Source organism: Camelus dromedarius, chromosome 16, assembly GCF_036321535.1.
Source record: "Camelus dromedarius isolate mCamDro1 chromosome 16, mCamDro1.pat, whole genome shotgun sequence".
NCBI classification, from domain to species: domain Eukaryota; kingdom Metazoa; phylum Chordata; class Mammalia; order Artiodactyla; family Camelidae; genus Camelus; species Camelus dromedarius.
Genome location: NC_087451.1, coordinates 54,587,440 through 54,603,188, shown reverse-complemented (window position 1 = coordinate 54,603,188; position 15,749 = coordinate 54,587,440). Strand labels below are relative to the sequence as shown.

General features: G+C 40.1%; 1 protein-coding gene across 1 annotated transcript; it reads right to left on the bottom strand.

The window, feature by feature from the left end:
• Positions 1-1,095: 1,095 nt before the first annotated feature.
• Positions 1,096-15,293, bottom strand: MRPL45 (mitochondrial ribosomal protein L45). Its single transcript, XM_011000730.3, has 8 exons — positions 15,145-15,293; positions 14,074-14,251; positions 13,536-13,653; positions 10,917-11,015; positions 3,405-3,453; positions 2,401-2,550; positions 1,782-1,955; positions 1,096-1,586 (listed from the first exon to the last, which is right to left on the bottom strand). Exons 1-8 carry the CDS (start codon positions 15,208-15,210, stop codon positions 1,500-1,502), a joined length of 921 nt encoding a protein of 306 aa, XP_010999032.2. The 5' UTR covers positions 15,211-15,293; the 3' UTR covers positions 1,096-1,499.
• Positions 15,294-15,749: the final 456 nt, after the last annotated feature.

Sequence of the window (15,749 nt, the reverse complement as noted above, 5' to 3'; positions counted from 1 at the left end):
CTACTCAGAGCACTTCCCTTCTCATTTTGCCTTAATCCAGGGCTCAGGCAAATAGGATATGACCAGACCTCACTTGGGCAGTGACGCTGCAAACTGATGTACATTTTTAAGTCAAAAGGGTTGAGACTAAGTAGCATGATGAGAGTGGCTGCTTGGATTAACCCACCAGTGCTGCTGCTTCCCTAAGCATACATATCTTGTTTCTATGGTCAGCACCCGGCAGCTGTTATTAAAACATCAGTTTTCCCGAGTGAGGCCTGGTCTGTCTGCTGCTTTGCTGAGATGGTAGCTTTACAGAGACTAAAGAGTCAGGTTATTGTCAACCTGATTCTAGTTTATTTGGACTCTATTCTCAAGACAAGGTCAAAACAGTACTTAATCCTTAACCCAAGTGATAAATTCCTTAAAAGAAAATGCTAGGCTTGAAAAACAAATATGAGAATTAAGGTCCTGATTTTTAAGGGGAACCTACATGGACTGATCAAAGTAATAGTACCATAAGCCAGGCTTGCTGCTGGGACAGAGCGATTTCCCCTGTATACCTCAGACGACACAGGACACACCTGCATGTGAAGTCCCACATCGTCCTCCCTCCAGTCCTCCCAAGTGGAGCTAAGGAATGAATAAGGAGGGGCTGGGCTGTTTTACTCTGCACAGGTCCATATTCTGGTACCTTTGCCTCCAATGTGGGCTGGAAAGAATGGTCACCATCTCCAAAAGGTGCTAGAGATCAGGGAACCAAGACTTACTTATAGATTTCCCAAATGTATCAATACTTCCATGGCCCTTACCTCCCTGACCTTTCCTGAGATCACACCAGGATGCAGCTGGTAATTAAGAACAAAATCCAAAGTATGAGGGTTAAATGATTTCTTTGGATTTACATTCTTCTCTGAAATACAGATGTTGATTCAGTGAGCCAGTGTATGAGAAAAGACACTCTTAAATGACATCATCTTTTATAAACATTCTTTTTCCCAAGTCTGGATTTCCTGGAAATCACATCACTCACAATTAAGACAACTTCCATTTCTGCCATTTGAAGGCTGGTCTACTTCCAGCCTGAACCAGGAGAAATGCACAGAATCCACCATAATTGGTCCAACACCCCACAGAGCTTTATTTCAAACTCTAATCCCTGCCCTGTAATTATAAAGAAAGTTCTACCAGTTTGCTCCCAACACTTCTTGCTGTGGGAAAAGCTATCAGATATTCTCTGAAACATGCTGTCTTTTATCTGGACTCAGAAACTAGATATAAGATTTAAAAAAGAAGTGGGTCCATGGCTGTGCATAGCAGCCACCCACCAGGGCCCAGCCACCAGCAGTGGTTATTGAGGACAAGACTGCTAAAAAGACCCAAGCAGGTCAAGAGAGAACAAAGGCAGTTCTTCCTAGAGCATGAGGAAGATGCATGATTTCACAGCTCCCAGACTCCCAGACTTCACAGCTTCCAGCCACCTGACCACCCACGCTTCACCCCCGGAGTCATTTTTGCCATCAGGCTAGCTGAGGCTTACAGGCCTCTCCCTGTGGATCTTCATACTCTTCCCAGGGTTTCAGCTGGGGGCCAGGGATCATCACCGTCTGAAAGAGCAGGAAACTGAGTTATCTACCATCCAAGTCCATGGCTTATCCAGGAGAGATCACCCTCCCCTCCAGGGCCACCCCTAAAAGGAGGATTCCCCTTCCCTGGTGCTGCATCACCCCCTCTCTCCACTAGGTGGAGCCCAACAGGAGTGGCTTAAGATGCCATGTCTTAAACCATACAAGCTGCTTCACCTGAAGGATGGGCTGCTTAGGCGGTGCCCATGGGGGAATGATCTTGCCATGCATTCTCCAGCTCCCATAGGGGTTCACCAGGTGCTTTTCAAAGACAACATACTCCAGGACATCCCTGGGCACATCTTCCTGTCCATACATCAACCGGCCAAACCGGTCATAGATGGCCAGAGTCTGCAAGGGTGAAAGCAAATCTGGTCTGTTAGTCCTCAGAGTTGTTTTTTCCTCCATTTTTTTTTTTTGTAACCACACAACCATTTTTGAAACATTTTTGAAACTAGAACAAAAAACCTTAATGGGGAGAAACAAAGTATCCAGAATTCTGAATGTAGACTGATGAACCACTAACAATTTACATTTAGAGGGTTCTGACTCGGGTGAGGGTGGGGCGGGGTGGGGCGGAGATGTAGTCCAGGAAGGGTGAGAAAGAATATTCTCACACCGGCAGTAGCAAAGCTAACATCCAGCAGTGGGAAGGGTGCAGTACCAGGGCAAGAAAGACCATGGAGAACCTTCTCTTAGAACTCACAGTCCTGGGCCGCTGTACCCAGGACTCAGAGGTAGGTGCCCAACCTGGGAGTGAATAAAAGCTGGGAGGAAAGCAGACTGGTGCCTCTACCTGCCGGGTGTGCATGCGGACAGTGATCTGGCCATACGCGTTGCCCTGGTTCAGCAGATTTGAACAGCGAACCTGTACCACCTGGGGTGGCTCTAAAGACTCTACGAAGCTCCAGCGGACAGTCTTATATTTGATGTCCCAGACCATGTCCTGAGGGCAGAGGAGAATAAGTTCAACTGTATTTTCCCATTCATGTAGGGCAGTTGGTACTTCTTTCCCCATCTGATCTCACTTCTTGTGATACTGTAGGCAACATGCAACATTTCCCACCAAATGCTTTTTGTCCTATCTTTCCTCTTACCTTTCCAAGTTTTGCTTAAGCTACTGCTCAAGCTCACTTTACAACTCTTTTCATTTTTAAATCACAACTTGAAACCCACCTACCTCCTTGAGGACCCTTCTCCAAATCAATGAAGGCTACACTTCAAACTGCCAGCTAACACACCATTATCCCTCCCTTTCATGACTGCATGCATTTCTGTTGACTGTGCTTTTTTTTCCTCTCACCTTTTGGCAGTGATGGGTGAGATCTTACAGGGCTACAAGGGCTAAACTGCTAAGACTAGGTTAGCTATGCTTGTCCCTGGGGAGATGAGGCAAAACTGACAGAAACTGAAGTTCTTGTTCTTGAACCCCTAACAGAACCACAAAGTCTTTATTCTTGGGGATCTCCAACAGTATCTAGTACCCCTGTTACCACACAATGTAAGCCTCATGAACACTTGTTAAATCCTTTATTATACTGCAGGCATGTGTAGGGCAGCCCTCATGTGGCCCATCCCCTGATTTTAGGATCTGTAGTCTCAGTACTGCTTGTTGAGGGACCCCCTCTTTTCTCATTTGAATGGCCATTGCCAGAGTCCATTTCAAATCACTGTCATTCAACCAAAACTAATGGAACTTCAGTTTTTTGCCTTAAACTTCCTATACTTTCAAAACCAGAGGTGCTATCTAGAATCTGTCTAGTCAGGCATCCCACAGTTCTGAGGAGGATGAGAACCTACCGGAAAACAGTTTTCAGTTACCAAAGTATGAAGTCGATCATGGTCTGAGCTAAAAAGGAAAGACATACATATCATTGACTCCTGCTTTTATGACACCCTGTATGAAAGCTGAAAATGGCCCTGAAAATGGAAAACAATTTCATTCATTTTTACCAACATATTCTGCACACCTACTATAAGCCAGGTAATATACTCAGTCCTAAGGACACAAAATGAACAATATGATTTACCAGAAAATCCTGAGAACTAATAGCAGTGTAAAGTTATTTTTGAATCGCAGCAGCAGCAGGAAATTCTCTGAAATTACTGTACATCCTTGAGATGGGCAAGTGATCCTTACTAGGACACGGGGACTGATTTTTGTTCTAAGCTGCTACGGGGACAAAATCCAACATAAATATCAACCAAAAGTTTACCTTATCTCCTCTTACTACAGACACACCATCAACACCAACTGTTTGGCCTTGTATCTTACACTCTTATCTTTGAACACAGCCAAAAGATAATCATCTGTCTTTTCTGGTCCTTTCCACACAACCCCCCACCCCATCTCTGTTGCTGCCAGAGTGACCTAGTCATGCTGACTCTATGCAGTAATAGTAAGAAAACAGACAGCAAACCTCAGCTCCTGTACATACAAGACCTTAGGAAGGTTCCTAACTGAAGGGCTTCAAATCAACCTAAGAACACAGATTAGTTTCTTTCAGATATACATTCATGACTTTTCCCCACAGTTTAATACTTTCTGGGCAGTTTAAGTCTTTGCCCTTTGAAAAATTGGGTCTCTAATCTCAGAGTAGGTAACGGATTACATCTGTCTATCTGCTTCCCTTTCACCTCTATTCCTAATACAAAAGATTCTTAGTCATTTCCCCAACTGTAGTGCTAGACTAGACTGAGTTGTATTGACAGCTACCATGACCACCAGGCCTGGCACCTCTGAATGAATTCTTCCTCGTCACTATCCTGGCCTAGAAATCTTCAGTAGAAATAAATCCCCCCTTCTGCAAGTTCATTTACTATTTTGCAAGAGAACTTACCCTGAAAAATAAAAGGAAGACATCTGCTTCTGGCAACATAATCAACTGAGCTTACGTGAAACCACTCCCACTATAAACATCTAGAAAGGATGGAGAGAATATAATACACACACACACACACACACACACACACACACACACACACACACTTAAAAATCTCTAGCCTCGTTTACAGGAAAGAAAGGTTAAGTCCCTAGATGCCAGAAAGGAAGAAGGAATTAAAACTAGAATGGAAAGAATACAACCTGATACCACAACAGCATAAGAGATGATTAGGGGATCCAGAAATAGGATCTGAAGGCTAGAGTTTGACTTTTCCCCAAACCTTGGACACTGGAAGGACAGGGAGTTGGAACTGAGATCCCTGCATAAAGCTATGACCCTCAAAAGAGTCCTGTACCTGCAGGAAAGGGAGACTAGAAAAAGAGTCCACCAATCTAGAGATAAAGCTTCCCTCTGTCTAGGCCTCTGAGTGGGTGGGGTGGCGGGGGGATCTTAAATACAAAAAAATCCCACAGAAACTGAAAAACTAAAGCCCTAAGCTTACATTATACTCAGATGTAGACATGGAATTTATGGTGTCTGGATGGTGCAAGAATTCCTAAGCTAAGAAATTAACACAGAAACTGACACCTGGCCAATGATATACCTACAGTATCTGGCAGAAACACACACAAAACCTCTCTGGGAGCATATTCACAACTTAGGTTGTTTAGAATTCCCTCAGAAGAACACTCGCCACTGAAGACGAGCTTACAATGAAACATTACAAAACATACCTGGAATCTATCTAACAAAATCAACAGACACAGATATCAAGCAGAATGATGGAGCAGGAGGCACTAGGAATGGGTCCCTCCACTGAAACAACTGATAAATTAGAAAAAGTGACCAGAACAACAATTTCAAAACTCTTGACATTGACTGCACACTTTTAACAACCAAGGGAGTGCTTGATGAAGGGCGAAGCCAGTGATCTTGGATTTAAGAACATATGCAAACCATCTACCACCCTCCCTCCCTCAGCCTTGCCATGACTGTGGGGATAGCGGCCTGTGTTCCTGGAGTGGACAGGTGGTGCAAGGCCAGGCAGTGGGGACCCTGCCCTCCAAAACTTTGGGGCCACACATTTTGGTCAGTCTGATGGATCGCAGAGAGAGCAGAGCAAACGATGCCACGGTTTTGGCCCTGCTGGCTGCAGCAGCTTCTCCCACTGACACCAATCAGAAGATTTAAAGGGATAAAGGGACAAGAACACCTGTTTTGTTTTTATTCAGCCAGACAATTTAGGAAATCTTTGCCAGGTCGCTGGCTGACTGCAGAGATAATGGAACAGAAACTTCAATGACTACACACAATAAAGAATACACCCTTACCAATACTAATTTGGAAAACTCACAAATGGATGGCAATGGCACTAATGAGCAAAGTCAGCAATTCCTGAGGAGTAGAGGAATCTGATTTCCAAAGTCACCACATTATAATATGTAGAATGTCCAGTTCTCAACAAGAAATTACAAAGTATACAAAAAACATGAATGTATGGCCCATTCACAGGAAAAAATTTGACAGAAACCATCCTTGAGGAAGCCTAGAAGTTGGAATTATTAGTCAAAGATGTTAAATCAACTGTCCTAATTATGCTCAATGAGATAAAGGAAACTATGGACAAAGAACTAAAGAAAATCAGGAAGCAATGCATGAACAAAATAAAAACATTGATAAAGAGAGAGAAATTATGCAAGGGAACCAAACAAATTCTGGAGCTAAAAAGTATAGTAAATGAAATAAAAAATTCACTGCAGGAGTTGAATGGCAGATCTGAGCAGGTAGAAAAGGATCAGCTAACGTGAGGATGCAGCAATTGAAATTATCCAGTCTGAGGAGCAAAAAGAAAAAAGAATGAAGGAAAATGAGTAGAGCCTGAGGGACACGTGGGACAACGTCAAGTACAGTAACATACATATTGTAGGAGTCACAGAAGAAGAAGAGAGAGGGGGCAGAAAAAACATTCAAAGAAATAACAGCTGGAAACATCCCAATCTGATAAAAGACATGAATATTCTCATCCAAGAAATTCAACAAACTCCAAGCAGAATAAACTCAAAGAAATCCACACTGAGACATACTACAGTGCAAGTGTCAAAACCAAAAGACAAAGAGAATCTTAAAAGCAGCGAAACAGAAGCGACTCGTCACATACAAAGGATCCTCAATAAGATTCTAGTTGATTTCTTATCAGAAACTATGAAGATGAAAAGGCAGTGGGAAGATGTATTTAAAGCCCTGAAGGAAAAACTGTCAACCAAGAATTCTATGATGGAAAAACTATCCTTCAGGAATGAAGAACTGTAGACATTTCCAGATAAACAAAAACTGAGAAAGTTCATTACCAGTAGATCTTTTTGTGATAAAAAGACTCAATGAACTAGGAATAGAAGGAAACTTCCTCAAAATGATAAAGGCCTTATAAGAAAAATCCATAGCTAGTATCATTCTCAATGGTGAAAGAGTGAAAGCCTTTCCTCTTACATCAGAAACAAGACAAGGATGCCTGCTTTTACTATTTCTATTTAAGAATACTGGAACTTCTAACCAATTTAATTAGGCAAGAAAAAGAAATAAAAGGCATTCAAATTGGAAAGGAAGAAGTAAAAAATTATCTGATTGCAGATGACATGATCTTATGTGCAGAATATCCTAGATTCCACAAAAAAGTAGGGCTAATAAAAAAATTCAGCACAGTTGCAGGATACAAAAATCAACATACAAAAATCAGTTTTATTTCTATATACTAGCAATGAATAACCAGAGAAGGAAATTAAGAAAACAATCCAATTACAGTGTGGTATTGATGTAAGGACAGACATACAGACCAATGGGATAGAATGGAGAGGCCAGAAACAAACTTTCACATAAATGATCAATTGATTTTCAACAAGGCTCTAAGACCACTCCAACAGGAAAGGACAGCCTCTTCAACAAATGGTGCTGGGAAAGCTGGATATCTATACACAAAAGAATTAAGTTGGACCCTTACTTTATATTATATACAAAAATTAACTCAGTGGATCAAAGATGTAATTGTGAGAGCCGAAACTATAAAACTCTTAGAAGAAAACACAGGGGGACATTGGATTTAGAAATGATTTGTAGGATTTGATACTAAAAGCGCAGGCAACAAAAGAAAAAACATATAAACTGGACTTCATCAAAATTAAAACTTTTGTGCATCTAAGTACACTATCAAGAGAGTGAAAAGACAACCTACAAAATGGGAGAAAATATTTGCAATGCATATATCTAATATGGGATTAATGTCCAGAACACATAAAGAACTCCTACAATTCAACAACAAAATACCAGCCCAACTGAAAAATGGACAAAGAACTGAATAGATCTTTCTTCAAAGAAGATTTACTAAATAGCCAACAAGCACATGAAAAGATGCTCAACATCATTAGCCACTAGGGAAACGCAAAGCAAAGCCACAGTGAGATACCACGTCAGATTCATCAGGATGGCTATTGTCCAAAAAATGGGAAATAACTAATGTTGGTGAGGATGTGAGGAACCCTTGGGCATTGCTGGTAAAACATTTCTGGGAATGTAAAATGGTGAAAACTATGGAAAACAGTTGGTGGTTTCTCAATAAATTAAACACAATTACAATACGATCCAGCAGTACCACTCCTAGGTGCATATTCTGGGTGAAAGTATTGAAAGCAGGAACTCAAACCTATACTCCAGTGTTCATAAAAGCATTATTCACAATAGCCAAAAGGTGGAAACAACCCAAATGTCCACCAACAGATGAACAGATACAAAATGTGGTATATATATACAGTGAAATACTATTTGGCCTTAAAAAGGAAGGAAATTCTGACACGTTATCACATGGGTGGACTCTGAAGACATTATACCAAGAGAAATAAGACAGTCACAAAAGGACAAATACTGTAAGATTCCACTTAAATGTGGTATTTAAAAGTCTCATAGAGACAAAAAGTAGAATATATATTACCATGTGCTGGGAGGAAAGAGCAATGGCAAATCACTGCTTAATGGGTACAGAGTTCCTGTTTGGGATGATGAACAAGTTTGGGAAATAGATAGTCCGTGATGACTGTGTAACATCCTGAATGTACTTAAATGCCACTGAACTATACTTTCAAATGGTTAAAGTGGTAAATTTTATGTGTATTTTACCACAATCAATAAAAGCCCTTATTAAACTGATGATTTTTAAATAAAGTTACATTTTTTATTTTTAAAAAAAATCTATTGTAAAAAAAATGCAGGCATGTAAAAAAGACAAGAACTAACCAAAGCAAGAAGCAAAAAAAATAAGACAGATGTACAGAAATACAGATTTTTATCAGACACAGACTTTAAAATAAGTGTAATTAGTATGTTCAAGAAATCAGATGACAGAATGGATAATTTTAGCAAAGAATGGGGGACACACACATACAAACAAAATCAAATGAAAATTCTCAAAGTGAAAAACAGAAAATAAGTATAGAAACAAGAACTCAGTGGATAAGTTCAATAGCAGATTCGATACAACTGAAAAGAGGACAGGAAGATAGATGGCAAAATATCCAGACTGAAGCTGGAGGGGAAAAAAAAAGACTGGAAAATATAGAAAAGAGACAAGAGACATTTGGCACACAGTGAAAAGATATAATGTTATGTGTATTCAGAGCTATACACGAAGACAGAAAAGTGGAGCAGAAGCAACATTTGAAGAGATGTTCTAAGAATTTTTTTCAACACTACTAAAAAAAGCAGGCAGACTAAAGAATAGGAACCCAGAGCAGGATAAAGACACACACACACACACACACACACACACACACACACATACACACACACACATCATAGTAAACTGTTGAACACTAAAGGTAGAGAAAAAAAATCTTAGAAGCAGCCGAAGAAAAAAAGAAATTCTAACTTCAAAGGAACAACAAGGAAAAAACAGCTAACTTCTCAACATAACCAAGAGAAACCAGAAAGATGACATCTTCAAAATGCTGACAGAATCTAACTACCAACCTAGAATTCTCCACCCAAAGAAAGCATCCTTTAAAAATGAAGTGGGGGCCGGTGGGGAACCACAGACAAAAAATGCAAGTGAAATAAAAACAAGGCAGAACTAAAAACACTAAGTAATAATAACATGGAAGACATATGAGGCAGTGATTGGAATTCAAGTGTTTGATGCTTCTCATGATATTGTCAACAATACATGTTAAACATTTTAACAATAACTACTACAAGAATAGAAGTAGAACATAATACTTCCAAACAAGTGGAAGAAGAAAAAAGGGAAGAAGGAAATTATATCAATCCCACAAATGAAAGGAGAAAAAGAAGCAAAGAAAAATCATGGTAAATAGAATGCATGAAATAACATGACAGGAAAAAATCAAACATACAAAAAATGACGTTGGACAATAAATAGGTGTCAAAAAAACATTATTTATGTAAATTTTCACAGTACATAAAACAATACTGTACACTGTTCGTAAATGTGTACACGTGGTGGAAGTATGAAGACATGCATGGGAATAACAGGGAGGAGTGGTTACCTCTGGGAAGGAAAAGAATAGTGAGGTGGGGCATTAGCTGTATCTATGATGCTTCATCACTATCTCTTCCCCCAATGGGCATCCAGAAGCAAATTTGGCAGAATGTAAACATCTATTACCTTGAATGGTACTTTTTAATATGTTTGAAATATTTAACAATTAAATTTTTTTTAAATTAATTTTATTTGTTTTATTTTATTTTATCTTATCTTATTTATTTGTAGGGCGGAGGTAATTAGGTTTACTTATTTATTTTTGATGGAGGTACTGAGGATTGAACACAGGACCTCGTGCATGCTAGGTACCACTGAGCTATACCCTCCCCCAAAAATCGTTTTTTTAGAGAAATAAAATTAATGGATTTTAGAGTTCAAGTCTGGGGTCCTACTTGAAGCTGAGCCATAGCAGCCACAGCTCAATGAATGTCAGCAACAACTCTGATACTTAAGATTATTCCAGGCCCCTCATGTTGATTTTTCATCTCCCTAGCAGCCCTGACTTTTCCCTTGGTTGGATCAAGAAAAAGCTGGAAAATTTTTAAAAGAAACTTACTCAAAATAATTAAGGAAAAGAAATGTACATACACAAGACAAACACATAAAAAGGGTCAGGGTGAATTAGGGATCAGGCAGGATGAAAGCAGCAGCCATTCAGCAGAGTCCCAACACTAGCTGGTGGAGCTGAGACAGACCAAATGGTAAAAACCCCCTGAATCACGGAGAGGAGTCAAGAACAGCTCCAGGCTCCAATTATTTCCCACACAGGAGTTCTCTCACTCTAGAACTCTTATCTGAAGAGAAAAAAAAAAAAACAATCTGTGCGTAGAATAACTGAGAGCTGTGAGAACATAATGAGTTTAAGACAAAGAAATCACTTACTTGTTTAAACACAAGTGAGCTTCAATGAAGATATCCTTGGCTTTTTCAGGGAAGTCCTTTATTTTAAAATTAGGATCACTTTCTTTTATCTTCCGGATTCTGTAAAATTAAGCATGAGAATCATTTCTAAAGAAGACTTTATACAATTTCCATAACTTACAGCTTATATTAACCTCCATTAATGTCTGTCCACTTATTCAATAATCATTTTTTGAATGTGCCAAGTCCTATAAATTCAACCTTCTAACTCGTACTTCAGTCATTCGAAAGAAGGACCAGGGTTTCTCATAGTGAAATTTCAGAATTTTGGCATTAAAGAAAACATCCTATAAGCATTACGAAAGAAAACACAGGTTTCATACACAGACTTGAGTCAGAAGGACACAGGGCTTCTAACTACCAACATTAGAAGTTAGACAAAATAGAGTAGTGCGTTTAATTGAGAAAAAAATGATTTCAAGCCCAGAATTCTATACCTGGGAAAATTATAAATGAGGAGGGAAAGTAAAAGACTTTTTCTTAGCCTTGCAAGATCTCATTTACCAACTATCCAACCTTTCTCAGGAAGTTGCTGGGGAATGTGCACCACCAAAATAACTGAATAAAAAGTTATTCATGAAAGAGAAAGACATAAAATCCAGGAAATGGGGATTACAACATGAGAGCAAGACAAAAGGAGTATGAGGATGATTATAAAAAGTAGATCCCAAGATATACAGTGAGCCTAAAGAGTAAGCAATCCAGATTGAAATAGGTATCAAGGCTCCAGAGGGCTTTCTTATTGAAGATGACATTGATAAAATACTTAAATGTTTTCCACCTACTGAGAGAAAATTAATACAACCAGGGGTTCTGTTAGCAAATGAGAAAAAAGACACAATGCCAGAAAAAAAATATTACACAGGAAAAGAAAAGTGATGATAATGTGCTGCATGACTCAGCTGTCAATAGCATTCTCATAGTTAAAATAATGTAAACAGGGATTTCCGATGTAATCAATGGTTAATGTAAATATATTAAGAAGATGAGGGACACCATGACCCAGTGCAATTTATCTCAGGAATGCAGAGTTGGTTTAATACTAAAAAATCAATTAATGTAATACACCATATCAATAGAATAAAACACAAATATCACATGATCAAAGAGAAAAGGCATTTGACAAAATCCAACACCTCCTTCACACTCTTTTCACCTCAGAGCCTTGCTTACACTGTTTCGTCTCCCTCGAATGCTATTACTCACTACACTCCTCTACTCAGCTAACTCTAAGCAACCCTTTAGTTCCCAGCTTTAAATGTCATTTCCTCAGGGAAACCTTCCTTGAACTCCCAGACCAAGTTATCTTTCCCTGTCATATGTTCCCACAGCACCTATACTCCATCATACCTATAATTATTTATGTACAATCAGGATTTAATGACTGTTTTCCTCCCCTAGATGTGAACTCCATGATAAAACCACATGTATTCTGTTCATCATCATGAACCCTTCCACTGAAGAGCTCACAGGCCAGGAGAGAAATACACAAGAGGAAATCATCACAGTATATAGTTATTAGAAGTAGTAATAATAAGTGCACAGTTACAATTATAACAAAGGCAGCTCCAAAAAGAGTCAGAGAAGGCTTAAAAGCAGATACAAGAGGGGAGGGCATAGCTCAAGTGGTAGAGTGCATACTTAGCATGCACGAGGTCCTAGGTTCAATCCCCAGTACTTCTCTAAAAATAAATAAATAAACCTAATTACCTCCCTTCTCCCTCCCCTAAAAAAAAAAACAAAAAAAAAAAACAGATACAGTCCTTGAGAGAAAGACACTTTCAGGCAAAGGAAAGGACGTGCAAAGACACAAAGACATAACACAACAATTGTCAAGGAACCAGCAATTAGTTTGGAAATGCTGAAGTTTAGGATGAGAAAAATGGAATAAGAAGATGATGGTGGAGAGTAAGGCAAAACCCAAATTATAAAAAGCCCCGAATACCACTGAAGAAATCTCGATTTTATCCTTCAGGACTAGGGAGCCACAAAGGAGTTTGAGGTAGAAGAACTGATGTGAGAAGATCTGTATTTAGATAAATATGTTATGGCCACATGAAGAATTAACACTGACTCAATATATTTGTGCATACAAATCAACATATGACCCTAAAGAACCTATAATTTACATACAGTCAGAGCTAGAGTGACAGACATTAAAAGTCTATGAAGGTTTTGGCTTCTGCTGCTTAACTAAGGCCCAGCCAGCTCCCTAGAACAGGTCTGTCTTCTTAAGCATTTTCTTACTCTCTTCGGTTTGAACTCTAAGATATTTCTCATGTAACTATGCTCTCTCTTATTATTACTTTAAATTTTAAAATATGTGATCAAAAAAGTGTCCTACGAACTTCAATGTCAACTCTCTAAACGATGTGACAAAAACTACCAATCAAGGCTAAGATGCTAAGATTCAGAATGTCCACATTATTACACATTAACTACAGACTCTATTACAGAGAAAGTAAATATTGTCAAGGGAGTTAGATCCAACTCAATTAGCCCAAGATGGCCTCTCTGGAATAAAGCAGCAACCAGAAATTTTTATTCTAATATTGACTCCCAGCTGTCTCAGACACCTACGACAATTGCGATGCCACATTCTTCTTTAACCGCTCAGTTCTCTGTGCCAGTCCTTCCTTAGAAAGAGATGATATTCGGGCATCACCCTCAGGAGGAACATAGGCGTCAAAGATACCAGCTGTAACGAGAGAAGGAGAAAACTAAGAAAGCACTGAAAGACTAAGAAAAAGAAGTCATCTTGAGGCCATAAAAAAATCAACAGGGCTCCTGGATACAAAATAGACTAATGAAATAGACTTTCATGTAGAGGGAACTTTATTGTGTTATAAAAAGTAGAATAAGATAATTTTAGTCTTCTTTCAGAGTCTCAGCTTCTTGTACAAAATGGAGAAATTTTACCTTTGCCTTCTAGCAAGTGTGAAAACAAGATCAAAGATGACCTCATGAAATACATAGTGTATATAAAGTAAATTACTGAGGCTGAACTGATTTTGTGGTTAATTAAATGCTATTAATCATAGTCCAAATCATTCCTCTTTCCAAGAAGATCTCTGTCAGAAGGATACTGGGTCAAGGTATCAGAAATACCATACCTCACCTGTACAGGCCAGATGTATAGGACGCTCCAAACGTTCGGGAGGAATCACCAGTCCTGCTTTCCGTGCATATTTTATAAACTCCTTTTCTGATTTGTATTTGGGTTTATAAGCAGGGGGTGTGAAACGTTTTTTGGTTCTCACTGGAACTACTGTTGTTGACTGAGTCACCAGGACTGGCTGGAAAACAGCAGGAAAAGGTTAGGTAACCTGGAGGGAAAAATCTATTCTGTACAAACTAAGCAAAGATAGAAAGTGCACCACCCAAAAAAATGACTTATAACAATTATAAAGCGATTTATCTTATCACAGCCACCCACTTATCACAAGGTGAAATGCACTATTTTAACAATTATGGAAGACTCTTACTAAGCCAGCAAGCAACTCTCACTAACATCACTCAATATTCACTAAAGGATCTCCTTTAGCACTTTCTCTAGTACGGGACTATGCCATCTCCTAGGGAGGCACAGTTGACGATAGCAAGGCTTCTGCTTTCAAAGAACGTTCAGTCTGATGAGGAACTTAAACACCAATCGAATACTGAAATGAACGAAAGAAAAGTCCTCTTCTTGGCATCTCCTCTACATTTACTCGGATTTCCTTCTGCTCATTCAATTGGAAGCCTCACTGTAAACTATTCTGTTGTTCTACTTCCCAAGTGATCAATAAGCTCTTCAAAGACCAGGTCTCTTTTCTCTCTTACCGTAAGGTTTGTTCAGGCAGGCACAGGACTCCCTTTTTTCCAACTACTGTTCAATTTAGGACATTTATAAAAATCAAACGGAGCAAGCCCATCATCCAAACCATTACTTCTTTCCCCTTAACACCTCCACGCCAGGCCGACTCAGACCAACCGAAAAAAACTTAATCCCTGAGAACCTGCTTGCCCTGATGGCCCTACCCAAGCTCTCGCACTCAGTCCCTTAGCTCAACAGCTGTGTCCCATCTACCTCAACTCTTTCCCGGCCTAGGCACGACTCGTTTCGTCCAAGTTCACCAAGCGAGTATTTCCCTCTACTCCGTCCTCCTCCTCCAGCCCCCAGAGTTCTTCTCACCCCGTCCCTACCCACCTGCCAAGACCACCATCCTAAAGCCCTGGATAAGCAAGACAAACCCCGCGGCAAGGGGGCTGCCATTTTGCTCACGCAAAGGCCGCCGGGATGGGACTAAGAGTGAAAGAGCCGGGGGCAGGAAAAAAGGCGCATTGGGCGGAGCTAGCTCGGGTGTGGAATTTTCCAGGGCGCGCGCCCTCCGCCGAAGAGTTGAGTGGCGAGAACGCGCACGTGCCCGTCGGGGAGGGGGTGGGTGGGTGGAGGGAGTGCAAACTGCGCACGCGCAGTTATACGGCATTGGGGGCAGGGTGGAAGCACGGTTGTCACGCGCCAGGCGAAGAACTTGGAGCCGGAACCGCGCCTGCGCAGTAGGGTTTTGGTGGCCAGGGTTATCTGGTGGCCAGGAGTTTCTGCATTCCTGTAAGGCTGGGACATTGCTGCACCCTGTTTCCATTCCATGAAGAATGGAAAGGTGTTTTCCTCTTGAGACAAGTGTTTTCTTCAGTGCCTACTTGGATCCTGGAAAGGGCAAAAATGACTAGTTTGGGGATCTGTATGCGACCTCACTTACAACTTAAGCCGGAGACCTGGTTTTCCCAGTCTATACCGGGTGAAAAATATTT